Below are 25,808 nucleotides of genomic sequence, written 5' to 3' on the forward strand. Positions count from 1 at the left end.
TAAATCCCTTGGAGGCTCAGATTTTTGGATTTTCTCTCTGTTTAAAAAATAGACTATGTGTTTATTCCTTCTACCAAAGTGCATGACCATACACTTCCTGACACTGTATTTCATCTGTCACTACTTTGTCCATTTTCCTAATTTGTTTAAGTCCTTCTGCAGCCTCTCTGTTTCCTCAACACTACCTGCCCCTCCACCTATCTTAGTATTGTCTGCAAACTTGGCCTTAAAGCCATCAATTTCATTACCCGAATCATTGACATACAACCTAAAAAGAAGTGGTCCCAACACGGACCCTGTGGAACACCACTATTCACTGGCAGCCAATTCGTAAAGGGTCACTTTATTCCCACTCTTTGCCCCCTGCCAATCAACCAGTGCTCTATCCATGCTAGTATTTTTCCTGTAATACCCTTGGCTCTTACCTTGGTCAGCAGCTTCGTGTGTGGCACCTTATCCAAGGACACAACATCCTTCTTGACTTTGTCTCCCCATTACACTGCAGCCTATCCCACTGGCTGCAATTCTGCCCTATCATCTGCCTGTCCTTCCTAACAGTCTCACTATACACTACCTCTGCTTGTAAACCAACATCCCTATCCTCAGCCTTACCATTCTGGTTCCCATGCACCTACCAAATTAGCTTAAACCCTCCCCAACAGCTCTAGTAGACCTGCCTGCAAATATATTGGTCCTCCTTGGGTTCAGAGAAAGCCCATCTCTTCTTCACAGGTCATACTTTCTCCAGAAGAGATCCCACTGATCCATAAATCTGAAACCCTGCTCCCTGCACTAGTTCCTCAGCCACACATTTATCTGCCAAATCATCCTATTTTTGCCCTCACTGGCACATGGCACAGGCAGCAATCCAGTGATTACTACCCTGGAGGTCCTGCTTTTCAGCTTTCTACCTAGCTCTCCAAATTCTCTCTTCAGGACCTCCTCTCTTTTCCTTCCCATGTCATTGATACCAATGTGTATCAAGACATTTGGCTGCTCACCCTCCCCCTTTAGAATATTATGGACATGATTTGAGATGCCCCTGACCCTTGGACCTGGGAGGCAACATACCATCTAGGTGTCTCTACCGCATCCATAGAATCTCCCATCTACTTCTCCAACTATGGAATCTCCTATCATCACTGCATTTCTCCTCTGCCCCCTTTCCTTCTGAGCCACAGCGCCAGAGCTCCAGTCACTGTGGTGCCCTCCTGGTGCAGATATGGTTATCCAGGAGGCTGGAGATCTCCCAGAATTCCCACATCTCACACAAAGAACAAAACACTGCCTCAGAGCCATTCTAACTGAATGAGCAAGAAAAAACTTACCAGATATGTATGTTGCCCATGCCTGTTATCGCCCAAACCTGTTGAGTCAAAATTAAAAGTCTCCCCACTCTAACTCTGGCCCACTCCAACAATGGCTGCTCTGCTTGGCACTGCCTTATAGATAGATAGATAGATAGATATACTTTATTGATCCAGAGGGAAATTGGGTTTCGTTACAGCCGCACCAACCAAGAATAGAGCATAAATATAGCAATACAAAAACCACAAACAATCAAACAACAATATGCAAACTATGCCAGGTTATATATTATTTTTGGCCTTGCTAATGAATTCCAAACTCTGACTGGCCCCTGTTTAAGCTCTGAGAAGATGAATGTTAGCATTAATTTTCAGAGGACAAGAATATAACACCAAGGATTTAATGTTGAGGCTTTATAAAGCACTGGTGAGGCCTCACTTGGAGTATTGTGAGCAGTTTTGGGCCCCTTATTTAAGAAAGGATGTGCTAACATTGGAGACAGTTCAGATAAGATTCACAAGAATGATTCTGGGAATGAAAGAGTTATCATATGAGCAGTGATTGAAGTCTCTGGGCCTCTACTCACTGGAATTCAGAAGAAAGATGGGGATCTCATTGAAACCTGTCAAATATTGAAAGGCCTAGATAGAGTGGATGTGAAGGGGATGTTTCCTTTGGTGGGGGAGTCTAGCACCAGAGGGCACAGCCTCAAAACAGACAGATGTCCATTTACAACAGAGATAAGGAGGAATTTCTTTAGTCAGAAGGTGGTGAATCTGTGGAATTCATTGCCAAAGGCAGCTGTGGAGGCCAGGTCATTGGGTTACTTAAGTTGGAGGTTGATAGGTACCTATCAGTCAGGGCCTGAAAGGATATGGTGAGAAGGCAGGAGAATGGGGTTGAAACGGAAATGGGTCAGCCATGATGAAATGGCGAAGCAGACTTGATGGGCCAGTGGCCTAATTCGGCTCCTATGTCTTAATGTCTTAGGGGTATGCGGTAAAAGAGAAGCAGTCAGCTGAATTGCTCTCCAACAGACATACAAGAGATTCTGCAGATGCTGGAAATCCAAAGCAATGTTTTCTAACTTCCACTAATTTCTCTCCCTTCCCACTTCTTTTTTTGTAAATTCTCTATTCTGCCTCCCCTCTTACCTCTTCTCTTGTCCTTATGGCACATCACCTCCCTCTGGTGACTTTCTTCCTTCCTTTTTTCCCATGGTCCACTCTCCTCTCCTATCAGATTCCTTCTTCTTCAGCCCTTTGCCTCTTCCACCTATCACCTCCCAGCTTCTCACTTCATGCCCCCCCTCTCCCACCCATCTATCTTCTCTCTCACCTATCAGCTGCCAGTTTATACTCCTCCTCCTTGCCCACCTTCTTGCTCTGGCTTCTTCCTATCTTCCTTTCCATAAGATCATAAGACAACAGAGCAGAATTAGGCCATTTGAGCTTCCTCTGCCATTCCACATGGCTGATTTATTATTCCTCTCGACCCCATTATCCTGCTTTCTCTCCATAACCTTTGACACCCTTATTGATCAACAACCTATCAACCACCACTGTAAAAAAAATCCAATGACTTGGCCTCCAAAGCCATCTGTGGCAATGAATTTCACGGATCCACTGCCATCTCACGAGAGAAATTCCTCTCTGTTCCAAAGAGACATTCTATTCTGATGCTGAGCCCTCAGGTCCTAGACTCCCCTACTAATAGAAACATCCTCTCCATGTCCACTCTATCTAGGTCTTTCAATATTCAATGGGTTTCAATGAGATACCACTCATTCATCTAATTATTATCATTTATCATTCATGCTGTAATTGTTATATGGTTGCCGTAATTGTTATATGGTTATATAGGTCGGTGGGACTAGGTGAGAGTAAAAGTTCAGCACGGACTAGAAGGGCCGAGATGGCCTGTTTCCGTGCTGTAATTGTTATATGGTTATATGTTTAAATTCCAGGTGAGTACAGGCCCAGAGCCATTCAGTCCTGATGAAGGGTCTCATCCCGAATTGCCGACTCTATTCCTCTCCATAGATGCTGCTTGACCTGTTGAGTTCCTCCAGCATTTTATGTGCATTGCTCTCTATCAGAAGTGGTGTACGCAATTTTGAAATTGCACAAATCAGTGGTCTTGGATTCAACTTTAGTCTGATTCCCATGACCCTGTATATGTGCTGCGTGTTCACCCTGTGACCTTAGAGCAGTCAATAAGTTTTCAATTCTTATTTACACAACAGATTCCTTCACTTTCTATGGAATATACTTTTTACTAAATTAAATTAAGCTCTGCATTTCATAATTATTCATTTGAATCAATAATTAAATTACTTACCCACTCCATAATTAGTTGACTTACTGGCAGTAATTAATGGGTCTAGGAACAGGACTTTAAAACATTCTGTGTTGAACAGGTTATAATTCAGCAATTAGTTGGTAATTACATTTTCATTAAAATTAGGAGCCAATAAATCTATGGATTAGAAAGCATTTTCTCTGTGGCCATTGCAATATTCAAGCATATTCCCACCAATATTCATAACATGGTTAAAATGCCACAATTCTTGCTCTAATTGACAAGGGCAAAATCAGAGGAAGATCCTTATTCTTAGACCAATAATGCGTCCTAATCTCAACCTTTAAAAACATTTCTGTGGGATTTCTGACTGATATTTATTCAGCAACCAACATAAATTCAGAAGATTACCATATTTAAAAAAAATACACACACACACACAGTACTTAAATGTGAGAGTCAGGCCAAAGGGCTTGTTTCTGTGCTGTTCTGTTCTGTGACTAGAGGTGTGCCGCAGGGATCGGTGCTGGGTCCATTGTTGTTTGTCATTCTAAATCAATGATCTGAATGATAATGTGGTAAACTGAATCAGCACATTTGTGGATGACACCAAGATTGGGGGTGTAGTGGACAATGAGGAAGGCTATCAAAGTTTGCAGCGGGATCTGGACCACCTGGAAAAGTGGGCTGAAAAATGGCAGAAGGAATTTAATGCAGACAAGTGCTAGGTGTCGCACTTTGGTAAGACCAAACAGGTAGGTCTTACACAATGAATGGTAGGGCATTGAGGAGGGTGGTAGAAAAAAGGGATCTGGGAATACAGGTCAATAATTTATTGAAAGTGGGGTCACAGTTAGAGAGGTTTGTAAAGAAAGATTTTGGCACATTGTCCTTCATAAATCAATGTACTGAGTACAGGAGTTGGGATGTTATATTGAAATTATATAAGACTAGACAACCGGGTGACCCAATGGGGCACCCTTTGAGAGAAGGGTAATGCAGTCTGATGTGACCAGAATGAACATTAAATTTTCCTGAATGCTATTGGTATCGCTTTGCTTTGGAAACTAAAGTAGAAAACCTCAGTTTATTAAAGAAGAACAACACATAGCAAAACAAATATAGCTGCTCCTCATTTAACGAAGGACACTTTTGATGGCATCATTTCTGGTTTATCTGTCAGCCTTGTGCCTCTCGTTGTCATTCTGGAGACGTGCAGCCCTTTCATCCCCCGTCTCTTTAGCTCTTCTGCTGTTTGTTGTTTGTCGTTTGTCTCTGATCCTGGAGACGTGCATGCCTCTCCTCCTCTGTCTCTTCTTCTCTCATCTTTTTTTTGTCCTGACTCTTTGATCCTGGAGTCGTGCAGCCCTGGCTTCATCCGATTCTTGTTCTCTCCATCTCGTTGCTGCTTCCCGACTACATTTGGTGTCATCTCTTGACCATAATGTCCCCCTTCTCTTCCATGCGGCATAATTAGGTTTACCATATTTTTTTTTTACCCTGATGCTGGATAGAAGATACGAAGCAGTAACACCAAAGCCTCCAGGATGCTGATTTCTCTTGATGATGTGGTTGGCGCTCTCCTAAATGGACGTGATATAGTCACTGCTGTCCTTTGACTGCAGCAAAGGGTTTTATGGGTGTCTCGAAGTACGTCATTACAATAAGATTTAATTATCTCTTATTGATGGGTGGCAGTTAGATTTGTCCCAATCCTGCACATGCTGATGGTGATTAGCAGATTGTGACCCCTCGAAATAGAGCTGCCCTGCCCTTTTGCTCCGATAGGTGTCGCTGCTGGGGCTGGCCATGCGCATGCGTCGGGCTGTAGCGTCCCGATTTCCATGATGGCGGATCAGGTCTCGCGTAAAAGCCAGCCTGTTGATTTTTGGCAAATGAGCAATTGTATACGAATATATAACCCTGAACTTTGCCTGCATTCTGTAAGTTAGTGCACTTTAATTCGACTTAGCCAAAAAAAGTGCCACTGTAATGCACTGCTTGCGCTAACTCGGGGTCACAAACAGACAGACAGACAGAGCTTGAGAGTTTTAGTAGTACATAGATGTTGATGAGGCCAAATTTGGAGTATTGTGTGCAGTTCTGGTCACCTACCTACAGGAAAGATGTAAACAAAGTTGGAAGAGTACACAAAAAATTTAGAAGGATGTTGCCGGGTCTGGAGGACCAGGAGTTATAAGGAAAGATTGAATAAGTTAGAACTTTATTTTTCGAGAATGTAGAACATTCCATAGAAACCATAGAAACATTACAGCACAGAAACAGGCCTTTTGGGGGACTTCCGGTAGCGCTCATGGAGTGAAGTCGCGTTCTTGACTCGCTCCATTACCTCTGAGTTTTCCTTCTTATGATCAGCTATATTTTAATTAACCATTAAGGCATCAACTTTTACAATACTTTGAAACAAATTGGGCTCTTCGATAATTGGATGCGTTTAAGGTCTGCTATGTCTAAGAATGGAAAAAACGGGAAGGACGGCAAACCTCCGGTTAGACCGAAAGGTACCGATTTCCCTCCAACTGAACCACTGGTGCTATATCGGAGCTAATTCAGGAGGAAATTTCAACTAGTTTCCAGAAAATTGCCGATTCAATCGAGAAGATACAAATATCTATTACGGAACATCGGTCGGCTATATCTGATCTTCAAAAATCTACGCAACAAAGTGAGATCAAGATGGAGAAAATCGAAGAAACAATTAATGTAATGAAGAAGAAACTCGACTTTCTGACCTTTAAAAACTCTGACTTAGAATCCAGAATGCGACGGCAGAATCTTCGAATGATTGGGGTGTGTGAAGCTGTTGAATCCGATAACCCTATGAAGTATTTTTCTCAACTTTTAAAAGATGCATTTCCTACTGTATTTCCTGACCAACCACCGTTATTGGATCGTGTTCACAGAGTTCCATCATACTCGCCTAGGTCAGATAAACCTAGACATGTCATTTTACGTTTTCATTACTTTCAAGACAAGGAGAAACTGTTTCGTTTCGTTCAATCTAAAGGTTACATTGATTTTCTGGATCTTAAGTTCCGATTCGTGGAGGATTTCAGTAAACCAATTCGGGATCAACGGGTTCGTTATAGATCTGTGATGTCGGAACTCTACAAGATGGATTTAAAACCAGCGCTGCTTTACCCTGCACGTTTAAGGATTCGTACGTTGGATGGAGCCCTCCGTTTTTTTGAATCTCCATCGGATGCCCAGAGTTATCTGGATCAATTTTCACCTTCAACATCTTAATCGTAATTTTTTAACTATCTCCGTTGATCGGAGGTTGTGAATTTGTCGGTCTTAATTTTTTTTTGCCCTATATGGGCAGAAAAGTTTATTTTTGATTATTTAATATGGTTGTTAAACTTTCTTTTTAACTGCGTCATTTCTTTCTTTTTCCCAGGGGATTCTGGGTGGTTATTTCCTCATCGTCATTTTACGTATTTCCGTTGTGGCCTTAAATTTTGTAGTTTTTTAAAATCTATTTTGTTTTGTAGGTTTTTATAACTAGTTTATGTTAATAATCTCATTTTTTTTTGTTTTGTTTATTCATGGGTCTGGGGTTTATTGCAGTTTTTTAAATATTTTCTGGCTTTTATTCTGTTATATTATGTGTTTATTTTAATTGAGTTATCTTTTTTTTATTCTTTTACTGTTTTATAATCAGCTGATCTTTTTTATATTTACACTCTTTTTAGGGAGCGTATACCGGAAGTCATGGGGGTAGTTTTAGTGCTTGCTTCTTTCGGGCTGGTCTGCGTTAGATTTAGCCTTGGGGTCATGGGGTGGCGGCTGGTGGGAGGGGCTTCACGTTTTAGTTTCTTTCTTCTTGGGCTATGTACATTATTGAAGTATTGGTTGCGTTCTTCTTCCCGGTACCTCTTGTATGTTCTGTTCCCTTTCCGGGTTCGTGGGTCGAGCCTATCGTCAATCCTCCTTGTTGTGGGTTGACTTTAGGGTTTATGGAGTCTATTATTAATTTTGTCTCCTGGAATACTAATGGTCTTAATTATCCTATTAAAAGGAAAAAAGTTTTTAAAGTGTTCCGGGGACTTAAAGCACAAATTTTATTTTTACAAGCGACCCATGTGTGGAGGGGGGACAGACTACGTTTTTTTAAATTCTGGAAGGAAAAACAGTTTCATTCGAACTCCAATGCTAAGATTCGAGGCGTCTCTATTTTTATAGACTCCTCAGTTACTTTTATACAACATGATATTATTTCTGATCCGAATGGTAGATTTCTATTGGTTAGTGGTCTACTATTTAATAAAAAGGTAGTTTTGGTTAATGTCTATGCTCCTAATATGGACTGTCCGGAATTTTATAAATCATTATTTAATCAGTTCCCAAATTTGAATGAGTTTTCATTGATCTGGGGCGGAGATCTTAATACCTGTTTATCTCCAGCTTTGGACCGTTCGGCTCCTCTACGGACCTTACCTAATAAATCTGCAACTTTGATTAATTCATTCCTTTCTGATTCTGGGTCGACGGACATTTGACGTTTTTTGCATCCTCAGGAAAAAGATTTTTCTTTTTTTTCCACATGTTCACCATTCCTATTCAAGAATTGATTATTTCTTTATTGATTCTCGTCTTATTTCTTCAGTGATTAAATGTGATTATGACTCTATAACCATTTCGGATCATGCTCCACTTAAGCTTTCTATTAAAATTCAGGCCAATATACAAAATAATAGACAATGGCGTTTTAATTCGCTGTTGCTTCAGGACTCGGACTTTGTTAACTTTATGAATGAACAGATTGATCTTTTTTTTACAATTAACTATACGGAGGATATTTCTGTGAACATTCTTTGGGATACTTTTAAAGCTTATATTCGTGGTCAGATTATCTCGTATTCTGCTGCTTTGAGGAAGAAGCTGAAGCAGGAGGAGTTGGTAATTGTGGACAAGATTAAGGAAATTGATAAGAAATATGTTATAGCTCCTTCTGAGGAGTTATATATACAAAGAACTGAACTTCAAATGGAACACAGTTTATTACTTTCGTCCTCGATTGTAAACCAATTAAAGAAAACAAGAAGTGAATTTTATGTACACAGTGACAAAATTGGCAAACTGTTGGCTAATCAACTGAAGTCTAATTATGCTAAATCTCAAATTAATCAGATTTATAACCAAAATGACCGACTGATACTTGACCATGTGGGGATTAATCAAACCTTCTGTGATTTTTATTCTTCCTTATATCAATCAGAGTCTCCTCGAGATTCTAAATATATGAATGATTTTTTAGATAATCTAGACTTCCCTGAGATTTCGCAGGATATGTCTTCTATGTTAGATACTCCCATTACCACGGATGAGATTAAGAATGTTATTTTCTCTATGAATTTGGGGAAAGCTCCTGGCCCTGATGGGTTTACCGTAGAATTTTATAAATGTTTCGCTCCTTCATTAATCCCTTGGTTCTGTAGGGTTTTTGAGGCTTCATTAAAACTTGGTAAACTTCTTGAATCTTTCAATAGAGCGTCAATTTCTCTAATATTAAAGAAGGATAAAGATCCTGCTCAATGTGCATCTTATAGACCAATATCTTTATTAAATGTTGATTCTAAAGTTTTTTCTAAGTTATTAGCAAATAGATTAGAAAAAGTACTTCCTTCTATTATTTCGGAAGACCAAACGGGTTTTATTAAAGGTCGTTACTCTTTTTATAATATTCGCACACTGTTAAATATTGTTTATACTCCCTCACAAAATGTTCCTGAGTGTGTTATCTCTTTAGATGCTGAGAAAGCTTTTGATAGAGTAGAATGGCCTTATTTATTTAAGGTGCTTGAAATGTTTAATTTTAGCTCGAAATTTATATCCTGGATTAAACTGTTATATCATTCTCCTGTGGCCTGGGTCCGTACTAACTCTTTAAGTTCACCTTTTTTCCCTCTTTTTCGAGGTACTCGACAAGGCTGTCCTCTTAGTCCTTTATTATTTGATATTGCATTAGAACCTCTTGCAATTGCCATTCGAGAATCTCCAAATATTACTGGGATAACTCAGGGCTTAAAGTCCCATAAAATATCACTCTATGCTGATGACTTACTTTTGTATATTTCTAATCCCCAAAAATCCATCCCGGCTGTTTCAGAGCTATTAGCACAATTTGGTCTTTTTTCAGATTATAAATTAAATCTTAGTAAGAGTGAACTTTTCCCGATTAATAAACAACTTCCCTTATATCATAACTTTCCATTTAAATTGATTAATAATTATTTTTCATATCTTGGGATTAAAATTACTTGTAAATACAAAGATTTATTTAAGATTAACTTTTTACCATTAATAGACCATATTATTCAACTTTCATCTAAATGGTTTCCTTTATATTTAACTTTGATTGGTCGTATTAATGCAGTTAAGATGTTTTTTTTGCCAAAATTTTTATATATATTTCAGGCATTACCAATCTTTGTTCCAAAATCTTTTATTGACAAAGCCGACTCTAAAATTTCTTCATTTATTTGGCAAAATAAAAACCCGAGACTGGGTAAAATACATTTACAGAAAGCTAAGAGAGATGGAGGCTTAGCATTACCTAACTTTAGATTTTATTATTGGGCAATTAATATTCGACATATGAAATTCTGGTTACTTGACCAGGATATACTATCCATTCCTAAATGGGTAGCATTGGAATTACAATCTGTTCAGGGTTATACACTTGGCTCTATTTTAGGTTCCTCTCTTCCTTTTGATTTGAAACGCCTTAAACAGGTGTCTAACCCGATAGTTAAATATACCTTATGTATTTGGTTTCAATTCAGAAAATTTTTTGATCTTAATCAATTTGGGTTAGCGATTCCTATTTTAGGTAACATATTTTTTCCTCCCTCTTTTACGGATCATGCTTTTCAAATTTGGAAGACTAAGGGTATTTCACGGTTTTTGGATTTATTTTTAGATGGTTCCCTTATGTCTTTTGAACAATTATCTAATAAATATAACTTATCAAGAATACATTTTTTTAAGATATCTACAAGTTAGAAATTTCCTAAGTACTATACTTCCTTCTTTTCCAATGCTTCCTCCTACATACATTTTAGATACTATAATTAACCTTAATCCATGTCAGAAAGGTGCATCGGCTATGATTTATAATATTATTATTAAACTTAGGAAAGCTCCATTTGATAAGATTAGGGTAGATTGGGAACAGAAATTGGGGTTTATCATTTCTGTGGATGACTGGGGGCAGATTTTACAATTAGTCAATACTTCCTCTATCTGTGCTAAACATTCCCTAATTCAATTTAAAGTTGTTCATAGAGCACATATGTCCAAAGATAAATTAGCACACTTTTATTCTCATATTAATCCTTTTTGTGATAGATGTCCGGGGCAGATAGCCTCTTTAACTCATATGTTTTGGTCTTGCCCTACTCTGGAAACTTTTTGGAGAGACATTTTTAATATTATCTCCAAGGTATTGAATATAGATATCTCTCCTCACCCTATTACTGCTATCTTTGGACTACCTAAAATTTCCAGTAATCTTTCCCCTTCAGCCCGTAGAATGATTGCATTTCTTACTTTAATGGCGAAAAGATGTATCTTACAACATTGGAAAGAGCTCAATGCTCCATCTACCTTTTTTTGGTTTTCTCAGACGATATTATGCTTGAATTTGGAGAAAATTAGAAGCAATCTTTATGATTCCTCATTTAAATTTGAACAGACCTGGAGATCTTTTATTCAATATTTTCATTTAATGTAATTTATACCCTTGTTTTTTTTCACTGTTTTTAATGGAGGTCGGGATTGAGGACGTGATTTTAAGTTTTTTAACTCTGTTTGGTTTCAAGTTAGCCCATTGCTTTGCTTTGCTTTTAGTTAGTTGCACGGTGGGATTTTTTTTGGTTTTTTTTTCCTTTTCTCTATTGATATATATATAAAAATTAGTATACTATTATGTTACCTTGGTACGTTATGTTTAAATTACATTGTTTGTAGTATTTTTTTTGTATTAATATCTTCTGTAATTTTATTATATTCTAACAGTGTATTAGTGCCTATATGGCTTACCTTTTTGTATACTTATTCAATAAAAAGATTTAAAAAGAAAAGAAACAGGCCTTTTGGTCCTTTTTGGCTGTGCCAAACCATTCCTCTGCCTATTCCCACTGACCTGCACCTGGACCATATCTCTCCATACACCTCTCACCCATGCATCTGTCCAAGTTTTCTTTAAATGTTAAAAGTGAGCCCGCATTTACCACTTTATCTGGCAGCTCATTCCATACTCCCACCACTCTCTGTGTGAAGAAGCCCCCCTAATGTTCCCTTTAAACTTTTCCCCCCTCACCCTTAACCCATGTCCTCTGGTTTTTTTTCTCCCCTTGCCTCAGTGGAAAAAGCCTGCTTGCATTCACTCTATCTATACCCATTATAATTTTATATACCTCTATCAAATCTCCCCTCATTCTCCTGCGCTGCAGGGAATAAAGTCCTAACCTATTCAACCTTTCTCTGTAACTCAGTTTCTCAAGTCCCGGCAACATCCTTGTAAACCTTCTCTGCAAGCTTTCAACCTTATTAATATCCTTCCTGTAATCAGGTGACCAAAACTGCACACAATACTCCAGATTCGGCCTCACCAATGTCTTATACAATCTCACCATAACATTCTAACTCCTATACTCAATACTTTGATTTGTAAAAGGCCAATGTACCAAAAGCTCTCTTTATGACCCTATCTACCTGTGACACCATTTTTAGGGAACTTTGTATCCGTATTCCCAGATCCCTCTGATCTACTGCACTCCTCAGTGCCCTACCATTTACCTTGTACGTTCTACCTTGGTTTGTCCTTCCAAAGTGCAATACCTCACACGTCACACAGCACCTGGCCGCGTGGTGTGCCGACAACAACCTGGCCCTTAACACCCAGAAGACCAAGGAGATCATTGTGGACTTCAGGCATGCCAGGAGTCACACTCACGTCCCTATCTACATCAATGGAACTGTAGTGGAGCATGTATCAAGCTTCAAATTCTTTGGTGTCCACATTTCTTAGGATCTCACCTGGTCCCTGAACTCCTTCATCCTGGTCAAAAAGGTGCAACAACGCCTTTATTTCCTGCGGAGCATCAAGAAAGCTCACCCCTGTCCCAGGATACTGACGGACTTTTACCGCTGTACCCTTGGGAGCATACTCACCAACTGCATCTCAGTGTGGAACAAGGGGACAACATTCGCCTCCCTCCAATCCTCCGGTACCATTCCCGTGGACAACGAGGACATAAAGATCCTAGCCAGAGGCTCAGCAATCTCTTTCCTCGCCTCGTGGAGCAGCCTGGGGAATATTCCGTCAGGTCCCGGAGACTTATCTGTCCTAATGTATTTTAACAACTCCAACACCTCCTCTCCCTTCATATCAACATGCTCCAGAACATCTACCTCACTCATATTGTCCTCACCATCATCAAGTTCCCTCTCATTGGTGAATACTGAAGAGAAGTATTCATTGAGGTCCTCGCTCACTTCCACAGCCTCCAGGCACACCTTCCCACATTTATCTCTAATTGGTCCTACCTTCACTCCTGTCATCCTTTTGTTCTTCACATAATTGAAGAATGCCTTGGGATTTTCCTTTACCCTACTCGCAAAGGCCTCCTCATGCCCCCTTCTTGCTCTTCTCAGCCCCTTCTTAAGCTCCTTTCTTGCTTCCCTATATTCCTCAATAGACCCATCTGATCCTCGCTTCCTAAACCTCATGTATGCTGCTTTCTTCCACCTGACTAGATTTTCCACCTCACTTGTCACCCATGGTTCCTTCACCCTACCATTCTTTATCTTCCTCACCGGGACAAATTTATCCCTAACATCCTGCAAGAGATCCCTAAACATCAACCACATGTCCATAGTACATTTCCCTGCAAAAACATCATCTCAATTCACACCCGCAAGTTCTAGCCTTATAGCCTCATAATTTGCCCTTGCCCAATTAAAAATTTTCCTGTCCTCTGATTCTACCCTTTTGTATGATAATGCTAAAGGCCAGGGAGCGGTGGTCACTGTCCCCCAGATGCTCACCCACTGAGAGATCTGTGACCTGACCCGGTTCATTACCTAATACTCAATCTAGGATGGCATTTCCCCTAGTCGGCCTGTCCACATACTGTGACAGGAATCCGTCCTGGACACACTTAACAAACTCTGCCCCATCTAAACCCTTGGAACTAATCAGGTGCCAATCAATATTAGGGAAGTTATAGTCACCCCTGATAACAACCCTGTTATTTTTGCACCTTTCCAAAATCTGCCTCCCAATCTGCTCCTCTGTATCTCTGCTGCTACCAGGGGGCCTATAGAATACCCCTAATAGAGTAACTGCTCCCTTCCTGTTCCTGACTTCCACCCATATTGACTCAAAAGAGGATCCTGCTACATTACCCACCCTTTCTGTAGCTGTAATAGTATCCCTGACCAGTAATGCCACCCCTCCTCCTCTTTCCCCCCTTCTCTATCCCTTTGAAAGCACTGAAATCCAGGAATATTGAGATACCCCCTCATTCTCCTACACTCTAGCAAGTACAGGCCCAGCAACATCAAACACTGATGGGATCTGAGGGGGAACTTTTTCACCAAGAGTGTGAAGAGTATCTGAAATGCATTGCCTGAGAAAATGGTATCACTGGCAGCTTTTAAGAAGTGTCTAGATGAGCACTTGAACCACATAGGCATTAATGTCCACATGCCCACTAGTTAGGGCCCAGTAGGCATAATGGCCTGTTTCCATAATGTATGACATAATGACTCCATGGCATCTGAAATTACAAGGCCCATACATACAGTGGCCACTTCATCAGGTACAAATGTACACATGCTTACAAACGCAAACATCTTATCAGCCAATCATGTGGAAACAACTCAATGTACAAAACCATGCAGACATGGTCAAGTTGCTGTTCAGACCAAACATCAGCGTAGGGCAAAAATGTGATATGTTACTTTAACCATGGAATGATTGTTGATGCCGGACAGGGTGGTTTGAGTATCTCATAAACTGCCGAACTCCTGGGATTTTCACTCACAACACTCTCTGGAGCAGCCTTTCTCAACCTTTTGCTCTGGAGGAACCCTTAAGATGTTTTTCAGGTCTCAGGGAGCCCCTGTGTAAAAAATTATTGCATCTACAGCTCATGGTAAATTAGCATGATCAATAAGTTGTAGATATAACAATTCAAAAATAATTGTTAATGCTCTTATGAGTACCGAATATATTTTTTAGCCAACCTTACTTGAAATTAATCTTTCTTTCTCTTTCATAAATTTAAAAAACCCATAACACAAACATAATAAATTTCTGTTATAGAACTGGCTTAAGCCAAAATGGGATTTAATCTTTATAAAGGTAAGCTTGGTAAATTTAATTTAAATAAAGGTTGTAAATAAATTTTAATTAATGCTATTTACAACATGAAAATTTATTGACAATGTTGAATAGTAAGGTTACTAAAAACCATCAGCCAAAGCAACGGGAATAAAAATATAGCCGAAGACACAATTTTATAAAATATAAAAAAGAATAGCATAATAAATAACTAAACTAGAACTCTGCAAAAAAAAAAACAACGGCAAAACGGCAGGCCAGCAGCTGAGTTGCGGCGTGTAAAATGAAAACCTCCCCCCAATTTTCTACACCACCAGTAGAGTTTGTTTGCTTCCATAAGTCAGTCGGCAGTGCATAAGGGAAGTTGGGGGAGGTAATTCAGGAGGGAGAGGCTGATATCACAGCCCAAGTTGGGCGAGTCCATTCAATGCTCAGAAAGTGCACTTCCTGTTTCTCACCAGCCTACTATCCTCCCCTCTGTTCAATACGGCACTAACCAATTATCAGTCTACCGCCCTCCCCTCCACACAATACAGTACTCACCACAGATCAATGGTCTCCCCTATCTCGCGTCAAAAACAGAGAATGGACTCAACTAAATAAACACGGTCCTACTGTGTACTGCTGTACAGGGCTGAGACCTCTAATTAGATTGCTAATGGGTCTGCTCGGTCACTGCCCACCACCATGAGCGCTAGCATCGCGTGTTAGGTAAAGTTCAAAAAGCGATGTTTATTTTTTAAATCACGACCTCTCGTGGAACCCCAGTTAAGAAACCCTGCTCTAGAGTTTACAGAGAATGGTATGGTAAACAAAAAGCCATCCAGTGACTGGCAGTTCTATGGGAGAATGGCCCGACTGGTTCAAGCTGACAGGAAGGAGACAGTAACTCAAATAACTACAATTTACAACAGCGGTGTGCAGAAGAGCTTCTTTGAATGCAAAACATGCTGATCCTTGAAGTAGACCTAATAAAGTGGCAACTGAGTGTATTTTTTTCACAGTGCTCCAGGCTGGATTTCAAATCACAAGATCGACCAACATTCAATTGCATTACCTATAGCTGTGAGAAGTTTTGTTCTGGGTTGTAGGGCTGAGGGGGCTGTCTGGCAGAGACTGAAAATAAAGTAGAACCTCTTCTCTCTTGGAGTTATTGATGAAACGGTTGCTTCCCTATTATCACGCACAAAATGCTGGAGAAACTCAGCAGGTCAGGCAACATTTACGGAAAGGAATAAAAAGTCGATGTTTCGGCCAAGATCCTTCTTCACGACCAGAGTGATTGTCAAAACGTTGACTCTTTATTCCTTTGCATAGAGGATGTCTGACTATTGAGTTTCTCCAACATCTTGTGCATGTTACTCTGGATTTCCAGCATCTGCAGAAGTTCTTGTATTTTTGTCCCTATTATCATTGCCACTTTGGAGGGGATCTGGCGTATGCAAGAAGACTGCATGTCATCAGTGTTGGACTGTGTGATCTGTACCTCCCACTCCATTCCTTTCCCAGAGACACTGCAATGATTTGAAAAATACTGTGGTTGACAGTGGACTGAACTAAACATTTAGCATTTGTTAATCAGTGCACAGTGGAAAGACCACAATGGCCTTGCATAACTTACAGAAATATATTCACAGCTTTTCCCTATTTTCATTACATGGCATTAAGTCTTTGGGACAGAGTTCACTGGTACTTGATTTACTTTAGCGCAGACTTCAGGATTGGCTAGCTATTCATCATAACCAAGGCTGATCTCCTGACACTGCAACATCCAAAAATATACACACAACTCACAACCTGCTCACGTGCATGGACCAACTTTTCATTGAACAGCTCTAGTTCTGTCAACCACCACCCCTAATATCCAAAATAATCATGAAAATACAATCTGGATCTTGGTTGTTTGAGGAACTGTACCCAGCAAGTTCTGTTAAGGTGCAATGACAAAGATTAGAAATCAGATGTCAAATACTAGAGCACATGCATCTGACACCTCTAGGTTCATTTTTACCCTATAATCAGCAGGCTCCAGATCCACTGCATTAAGGTGAGAGGGAAAATGTTTAGAGGAGATATATGAGGTAAATACTGTTTTTGCTAGAGAGTACCGGTTGCCAGGAATAAGCTGCCAAGGGTAACAGTGGAAGCAGATACAAGAGTAATTTTTAAGAAGCTTCTAGATAGATACATGAATATACGGGGAACGAAAGGATATGTATCATACACTCAACAGGCCGATAGCATCTATGGAGAGGAATAAGCAGTTGATATTTCAGGCTAAGACCCTTCATCAGAGTCTATGACTCCACATTGACTGTTTATTGCTCTCCATAGATGTGTCCTGACCTGCTCAGTTCCTCCAACATTTTGCATATGTGTTGCTCTGGATTTCTAGCATCTGCAGAATCTCTTACAAATAGGGATTATTTTAAGGCAAAAGAGATTTAGCTTAATTTTACATCATGCTTGGCACAGGGCAGACCAGGTCTGCTCCTGTTCTGTACTGTTCTATGTCAAGAATAAGAAGGAGTTTTCAGCGAGTGAGAGTAAACACTTAAGTAATTGCTTTACCCTGCAAGAGTGTGCAAGCGGAACCTGTCTAACTCACAGCTGGAATTTTTAAATCAGATGGAATTCTGAACATTTCCTGTTATCAAACTGACCCATGAACCAACTCCATGTTTTCAGTTTAAACCTTCAGAAGTTAATCATTTAGTGCTCTTTCATTTGTAGTTTAAAAAATAATTATTCTGTCTTCAATTTAAGTGTTCAACGTTAAAGGAAATGTGTATGAGATTAGTGATCATGTAAGTGTTACAGAGCTATAAGTCCAGATAAATTTATTATCAAACTACATATGTATACCTTGAGATTTATTTTCTTGCACACATTTACAGAAAAATAAAGAAATACAATAGAATTGGTGAAAAACCATAAACACTGACAAAAAAATGCAGAAGAAAGCTAACTATGTAAATAATATATATACCTGATGGTGTGGGACTTGAGGCTCCTGTACCTCTTGCCAATGGTAGTAGCAAGAGTATGAACAGTGAACTACTCCTCTTTCTATTACTTATGTACTTCTTATTCCCAGTGTCTGTCCAATACTTACCTCCCAATCAATATCACCATAGGTTATCTGGTGACTCTCATGCTTCTGGTTTGGTTGTTCGATGCAAATTGAGTGTCGCTGTCCTACATGATAAAAGTCACTATACATCAGAGATATTTGTCGATGAAGATCTACAGGATGTGAAGGCCATAAACAGCATTTTATAAAGTCAAAAATCTCTTTAATGTTCACATTTCTCATGTGAGCAATACCTTTGAGCCAACCTGTCTAATTAATATCACAAGGTTGTTCTGTCACAGTGACCACCACTGTGTTGGATTAGGGATTAGGGTGTAGAACTGTTACTTTTTTTTTGTTGTTTAACTTCCCTATGCTTGCTTGTATTTTTATATAATCACCTATATATGTGTAATTGTTCAGTGAATTTACCGGTAATTGTGGTACAGCTGCTTCTCTATTTTTCTAGAAGCTTCTTTGTTTTTTTTTGAACGCAAACAACAGGAATTCTGCAGATGCTGGAAATTCAAGCAACACACCTCAAAGTTGCTGGTGAACGCAGCAGGCCAGGCAGAATCTCTAGGAAGAGGTACAGTCGACGTTTCAGGCCGAGACCCTTCGTCAGGACTAACTGAAGGAAGAGTTAGTAAGAGATTTGAAAGTGGGACGGAGAGGGGGAGATCCAAAATCGGGATCCAACCATTAAGCACATCTTTCCCTCCCCCACCCCCTCTGCTTTCTGCAGGGATCGCTCCCTACGCGACTCCCTTGTCCATTCGTCACCCCCATCCCTCCCCACTGATCTCGCTCCTGGCACTTATCCGTGTAAGTGGAACAAGTGCTACACATGCCCTTACACTTCCTCCCTTACCACCATTCAGGGCCCCAAACAGTCCTTCCAGGTGAGGCAACACTTCACCTGTGAGTCGGCTGGGGTGATATACTGCGTCCGGTGCTCCTGATGTGGCCTTCTATATATTGGCGAGACCCGACGCAGTCAGGGAGACTGCTTTGCTGAACACCTACGCTCTGTCCGCCAGAGAAAGCAGGATCTCCCAGTGGCCACACATTTTAATTCCACATCCCATTCCCATTCTGACATGTCTATCCACGGCCTCCTCTACTGTAAAGATGAAGCCACACTCAGGTTGGAGGAACAACACCTTATATTCCGTCTGGGTAGCCTCCAACCTGATGGCATGAATATTGACTTCTCTAACTTCCGCTAATGCCCCACCTCCCTCTCGTACCCCATCCGTTATTTATTTTTATACACACATTCTTTCTCTCACTCTCCTTTTTCTCCCTCTGTCCCTCTGACTATACCCCTTGCCCATCCTCTGGGTCTTGTCTTTCTTCCCGGACCTCCTGTCCCATGATCCTCTCATATCCCCTTTTGCCTATCACCTGTCCAGCTCTTGGCTCCATCCCTCCCTCTCCTGTCTTCTCCTATTATTTTGGATCTCCCCCTCCTCCTCCCACTTTCAAATCTCTTACTAACTCTTCCTTCAGTTAGTCCTGATGAAGGGTCTCGGCCAGAAACTTCGACTGTACCTCTTCCTAGAGATGCTGCCTGGTCTGCTGCGTTCACCAGCAACTTTGATGTGTGTTGCTTGTTTTTTTTTTGAAACAGGTGTCACACCACTTGAAACTGGCTATTTTATTGGCCAATTCTTATCACTGGAACATTGTGACCTTTTAGTTGGAGCTAGTTTTTGTAGCCCCAGCCGAGGTAGCGTGTTGTGTCCTTGAGCAAAGCACTTAACCACAGACTGCTCCAGTCCACCCAGCTGAAAATGGGTACCGACAAAATTGCTGGGGGTTAACCTTGCGATAGACTGGTGTCCTATCGGGGGGGGGGGGGGGGAGGTGGAGTCTCGTACTCTCAGTCGCTTGACGCCATGGAAACTGACATAAGCACCGGCCTGATGAGCCTATAAGGCTCAGGACAGACTTTAACTTAGTTTTTGTAGAGGAAGGCCAGGACTTCTTTGATCTCTTGTATTTTTTTCTTTGTTTTAGGAACATTTAATAAAATGGCTGTGAACAACAAGTTCTTATTCTTATTCTTGACCTCTAGATCACAAAAGCACCAGGAATCAACATTAGATAGAGACACAGGGAATGAGGATACTGGAAGCTGGAGCAATAAACAATCTTTGGAGGAACTCAGCAAGTCGAACAGCGTTTGTGAAGGAAAGAAGAATTGTCGCTGTTATGGGCTGAAACCCTGCAGGATTGCTTTCCTCCAAAAGATACTGCTCTACCTGCTGAGTTCATCCAACAAATTGTTTGATGCTTAATTATGGAACAAGCTGCTAGAGAAGACAGTGGAAGCAGGTACGATTACAAATTTTGAAAAAGCATTTGAACAGGTACACAAATAAAAACTGTTTAGAGAGAAAAGGGACAAACTACAGGCAAATGGAAACAGTGTAGATTGGCATCTTGGTCATGTTGTGTCAAGATGCCTGCTTCCATGTTGTACAACTTCATGTATATGAGCTTCAAGACCTTTGTCAATGGAAAGAAATCAAGAGCAGGATCTCTCATTCCCTCAAAAGTATATTAGCATAAAACCAAAGACTTTTTAAAAATAATTTCATCTGGAGTCAACCAGTTCAACACGACAGCAGTAAATCAAACCCAGATCTTCCCTGTACTTGCATCTCGTGCCCTGCTAAGTGGCTGCTGAACTGAACTTAATCTATATCACATAGTTAAATAACTACAAGAAATTTAGTAAGAGTTACTTGCCAACAAAGTGGTATACCATTCATCATCTACTCTATAAAAAGGATATATTGACAAGCAGACAGCTAAGACTTGGGAGCTGCTTAAAACTTAGAGCATTTGCTACTGAAAATATGAGAGCTTTCATTAGACACAACAAAAAGAACAAGTACATTTCCTCAGTCCTTACCAAAGTTCTAAGCTGTTACCCCTTCTCCTCTTGTCACCTGCCCATCACCTCCTTCCCTTTCCCCCATGGTCCCCTCACCTCCCTTGTCAGATTCCTTCCTTTTCAGCCCTTTACCTCTTTTAACCTCTTCCACCTATCACCTCCCAGTTTCTCACTTCATCCCCTCCCCCCCACCCACCTTCTCACTCACTCAGTTTCACCTATCACCTGCCAGCTTGTACTTTTTCCCCTCCCCTCACATTCTTCTTGTCTTCTTCCTCTTTCCTTTCCAGTCTTCATGAAGGGTCTCGGCCCAAACCACTGACAGTTTATTCTGCTCCATAGCTGCTGCCTGACCTACTGAGTTCCTCCAGCATTTTGTGTGGATTTCCAGCACCTGCAGTATCTCTCGTGTTTAAGTTTTTCCAATGTCCCAATAAACTGACCAATTTGTTCTAGATTTTAAAGATCTTTGCAACCTTACAATGGTGACTTTTTACAGCTATGTGCCTTTGTATTTACCTCTTTTACACTGGGTGAGTTTATTTGTGGTGTACTGGTTAGCGCGATGCTATTACAGTTCAGAGTTCAATTCTCTGAACTGTATTCTCTTTGTACCTCCTCCATGTGAATGCATGGGTTTCTTCCAGATGCTCCTGTTTCCTCCCATAGTCCAAAGATATACAGGTTAGTCAGTTAACTGGTCACTGTAAATTGTCCTGTGAGAGGCTAGGGTTAAATAGATGGGTTGCTGGCCAGTGCAGCTCATTGGGTTGAAGGGCATGTTCCACGCTGTATTTCTAAATAAATATTTCCCATCAATGCAGCCTGTTGCTCTATCAGATCCCTTCCCTCTTGAACAGTCTCAGTGAATCACTGCATGGTGTTTACTCTCTTCCTTCACAACTTCCCAAAAGATAAAGCATATTTCAGTCTACCCACAGAATCTTATCCTGCTTTTCTTCCCTGCAATTCAGATTCAAACAGCTTTATATATGAAATTACACGGATCAATTATTTTGCAGTGTACAGTCCCTTTGTTGACAGTGAAATCATTATGTTTCATTGATCCAACTTGTGTCTTATGCAGTATTGAAAGAGACATACACAAGAAAATTCCAATGAAGGTGACATGTTGTGTCTGAGCAGTACCTTCAGGTCATATTTCCTGTGGACGGTAAGTCTGTGACTAAATACATTTCTTGTTACGGTCATGTACGTCTCCACTCCATCCACTGTTAACCGGTACATGCCCAGGAACTGGGGAAGAAGTGTATTACCATGGCATTCCACAATATACTGCAAAGGAAAAGCAAAAGATAGTTAAGAAACAAAGTTCAGTTAGATAAAAGCAACTTGACTCCATAAGACCTTAAGATATAGGAGCAGAATTTGGCCATTCAGCCCATCGAATTTGCTCCACCATTGCATCATGGCTGATTCATTATCCCTCTCAACCAAATTCTCCTGCCTTCTCCCTGCAACCTTTGTCTCCCTTGCTAATTGAAAACCTATCAACCTTCACTTTAAATATACCTAATGAATTGGCCTCCACTTGCTGGCATTTTCTCTGCTTCTTTTCCAAAAGCAACTCTTGTTGGGTATTGACCACAAAATTTCATGAAGAAAAATAAACTTCAACAGGTTCTTCCTCATAACGGACTTAGCCAGTTTTCACTTGGACCTCCATTCTTGATCATATCAAATGTGGGTACCTTGCTGCAGAGTGATTAAAGAATCTTGGTCAACTTTATCTCCTCCTTAATCTTGGAGCATGAAATCCACTTGCCAGCAACACCCCCACCCTACTGCAGCACAGACAAGGAAATGAACCTTGGACCTGGTCTCTATAGAACACAGCAGCATCAAGCGGTACTTTTATCCATTAAACATTGGTAGAGCTGTTAACTTTAAATACTGTTAACTTTTTTTAATTAAAAGAAGGCTAGCATGAGAAAAAAAGGATTGTACTTCTTAAGGCTTATTAAATCCTTAATATGGTGATAAGTGTCATTCTGGGATATTAGCTTCAGGTCATATTTCCTGTCAATAGCTGTGTGTGAATGTGAGTCAGTGAGTGAGTGAGTAGTGAGTGAGTGAGTGTACACACATAAATGCCTATTAGTATGCATGCATGTATGTGCATGTGTGAATGCGAGAGTGTGTGTGTGAGTGAGAGCAAGAGAGAGAGAGAGAGATCGATTAAACGTGTGTGTGTATGTTCAAAGTAAATTTTATTATCACCTCATACAACCCTGAGATTTATTTTCCTGCAGACATACGGAAAGCGGCCAGTGCGTGAGCGGGCCAGTGAAGGAGTTCACTGAAGGAGTTCCTTTGAGGCTTTGACTTGAGAGATTCTGGCAGTTTTGACAGTTGGTCTGTGCAATCAAGTCAATCAAGATTTGAATAGATCAGCAGAAAGCCGGTGATTAGACAATCAAGATTTGAATAGCTCAGACTCAGCAGAAAGCAGCTGATTGGGCAATCGAGGTCAGGTGACCAAACATTTTGAAAAGCTCAAACAGATAAATAGAGGGATAGCTCAAGCAAAGTAGTCTGTGGAAAACAGCCAGTGAAGGAGTGGAGCTTTGAGGCTTTGACGAGAAGAGGTGGAGGACAAGCGAGCTCCCAGTTAGTCTTTACAATGTCTCCTGAGACGGTGATGTGCCTCTCATGTGAGATGTGGCAGTCTTGGGGGAATGCCCCTCTCCTGCAGAGTCACATCTGCCAGATGTGCATACGACTGGGCGATCTGGAAGACCGTGTAAGGAATCTGGAGCAGCAGCTGGATGACCTTTGACTCATAAGGGAGAATGAAGCAGTCATCGATGAGAGCTACAAGGAGGTAGTCACATCTAGGCTGTCGGAAGCAGGTCATTGGGTAACAGTCAGAGGGGGGAAAGCGAAGGTGAGCAGACAGGTAGTGCAGAGCACCCCTGTAGCCATTCCCCTGAATAATAAGTTTACTGTCCTGGATACTGTTGATGGGGACGACCGACCAGGTGTGAGCCACGGTGGCAGGGCCTCTGGCACTGAGTCTGACCCTGTGGTGCAGAAGGGTGGGATGGAGAAGAGGAGAACTGTCGTCATTGGAGACTCTATAATCAGGGGAGCAGACAGGAGATTTTGTGGATGTGAGAAGGACACCTGCATTGTTTGTTGCCTCCTGGGTGCCAGGGTCCAGGATGTCTCTGACCGGGTGCACAAGAGGTAAAGCAACCAGAAGTCGTGATACATGTTGGGACCAACGACATTGGCAGGAAGAGGGATGAGGTCCTGAAGTGTGAGTTTCGGGAATTAGGCAGAAGGCTGAAGAACAGGACCTCAAGGGTGATGTTCTCAGAATTGCTGCCAGTGCTACGTGACAGAAATGGTAAGAATTGGAGGAGATGGCAGTTGAATGCGTGGCTGAGGAGTTGGTGCAGGGAGCAGGGTTTTAGATTTTTGGATCATTGGGATCTCTTCTGGGGAAGGTGGGACCTGTACAGATTGGATGGGTTGCACCTGAACTCGAGGGGGAGCAATATCCTTGCAGGTAGGTTTGCAAGCATGGTTTGGGAAGGTTTAAACTAATTTGCGAGGGGGTTGGGACCCAGAGCGATAGAGCAGTGAAAGAAGTGCATGGAGTAAAGCCAGATTTAACATAGAGGCTTTGAGGAAAGAAAAGCCGAATAAACGGTGTAAAGACAGTAAGGTAGAAGGGCTGAAATGTGTGTACCTCAATGCAAGAAGCATCAGGAACAAAGGTGATATAGTGGCCATTAGAGAGACTTGGCTGGCACCAGGGCAGGAATGGATTCTCAATATTCCTGGATTTCAGTGCTTTAAAAGGGATAGAGAGGGCAGAAAAAGGGGAGTAGGGGTGGCATTACTGCTCAGGGATACTATTACAGCTACAGAAAGGGTGGGTAATGTAGCAGGATCCTCTTTTGAGTCAATATAGGTGGAAGTCAGGAACAGGAAGGGAGCAGTTACTCTACTGGGGGTATTCTATAGGCCCCCTGGTAGCAGCAGAGATACAGAGGAGCAGATTGGGAGGCAGATTTTGGAAAGGTGCAAAAATAACTGGGTTGTTATCATGGGTGACTTTAACTTCCCTAATATTGGTTGGCACCTGATTAGTTCCAAGGGTTTAGATGGGGCAGAATTTGTTAAGTGTGTCCAGGATGGATTCCTGTCACAGTATGTGGACAGGCCGACCAGGGGGAATGCCATACTAGATCTAGTACTAGGTAATGAACTGGGTCAGGTCACAGATCTCTCAGTGGGTGAGCATCTGGGGAACAGTGACCACTGCTCCCTGGCCTTTATAATTATCATGGAAAAGGAAAGAATCAAAGAGGACAGGAAAATTTTTAATTGGGGAAAGGCAAATTATGAGGCTATAAGGCGAGGACTTGCGGGTGTGAATTGGGATGATGTTTTTGCAGGGAGATGTACTATGGACATGTGGTCGATGTTTAGAGATCTCTTGTGGGATGTTCGGGATAAATTTGTCCTGGTGAGGAAGATAAAGAATGGTAGGGTGAAGGAACCATGGGTGACAAGTGAGGTGGAAAATCTAGTCAGGTGGAAGAAGGCAGCATACATGAGGTTTAGGAAGCGAGGATCAGATGGGTCTATTGAGGAATATAGGGAAGCAAGAAAGGAGCTTAAGAAGGGGCTGAGAAGAGCAAGAAGGGGGCATGAGAAGGCCTTGGCGAGTAGGGTAAAGGAAAACCCCAAGGCATTCTTCAATTCTGTGAAGAAAAAAAGGATGACAGGAGTGAAGGTAGGACTGATTAGAGATAAAGGTGGGAAGATGTGCCTGGAGGCTGTGGAAGTGAGTGAGGTCCTCAATGAAT

At 41.2% G+C, this 25,808-nt stretch overlaps 1 protein-coding gene across 7 annotated transcripts in view; it reads right to left on the minus strand.

The window, feature by feature from the left end:
• LOC134340419 (phosphatidylinositol 5-phosphate 4-kinase type-2 beta) overlaps positions 1-25,808 on the minus strand; it is a 258,524-nt gene that overhangs the window by 67,109 nt on the left and 165,607 nt on the right. For all 7 annotated transcript variants that reach the window (XM_063037625.1, XM_063037629.1, XM_063037630.1 and 4 more), the window contains one exon: positions 22,114-22,260. In XM_063037625.1, coding sequence (XP_062893695.1) covers positions 22,114-22,260 — 147 coding nt within the window. The remainder of the gene's footprint in view (positions 1-22,113; positions 22,261-25,808) is intronic.

This window comes from Mobula hypostoma, chromosome X1 (genome assembly GCF_963921235.1).
Source record: "Mobula hypostoma chromosome X1, sMobHyp1.1, whole genome shotgun sequence".
Taxonomy (NCBI): domain Eukaryota; kingdom Metazoa; phylum Chordata; class Chondrichthyes; order Myliobatiformes; family Myliobatidae; genus Mobula; species Mobula hypostoma.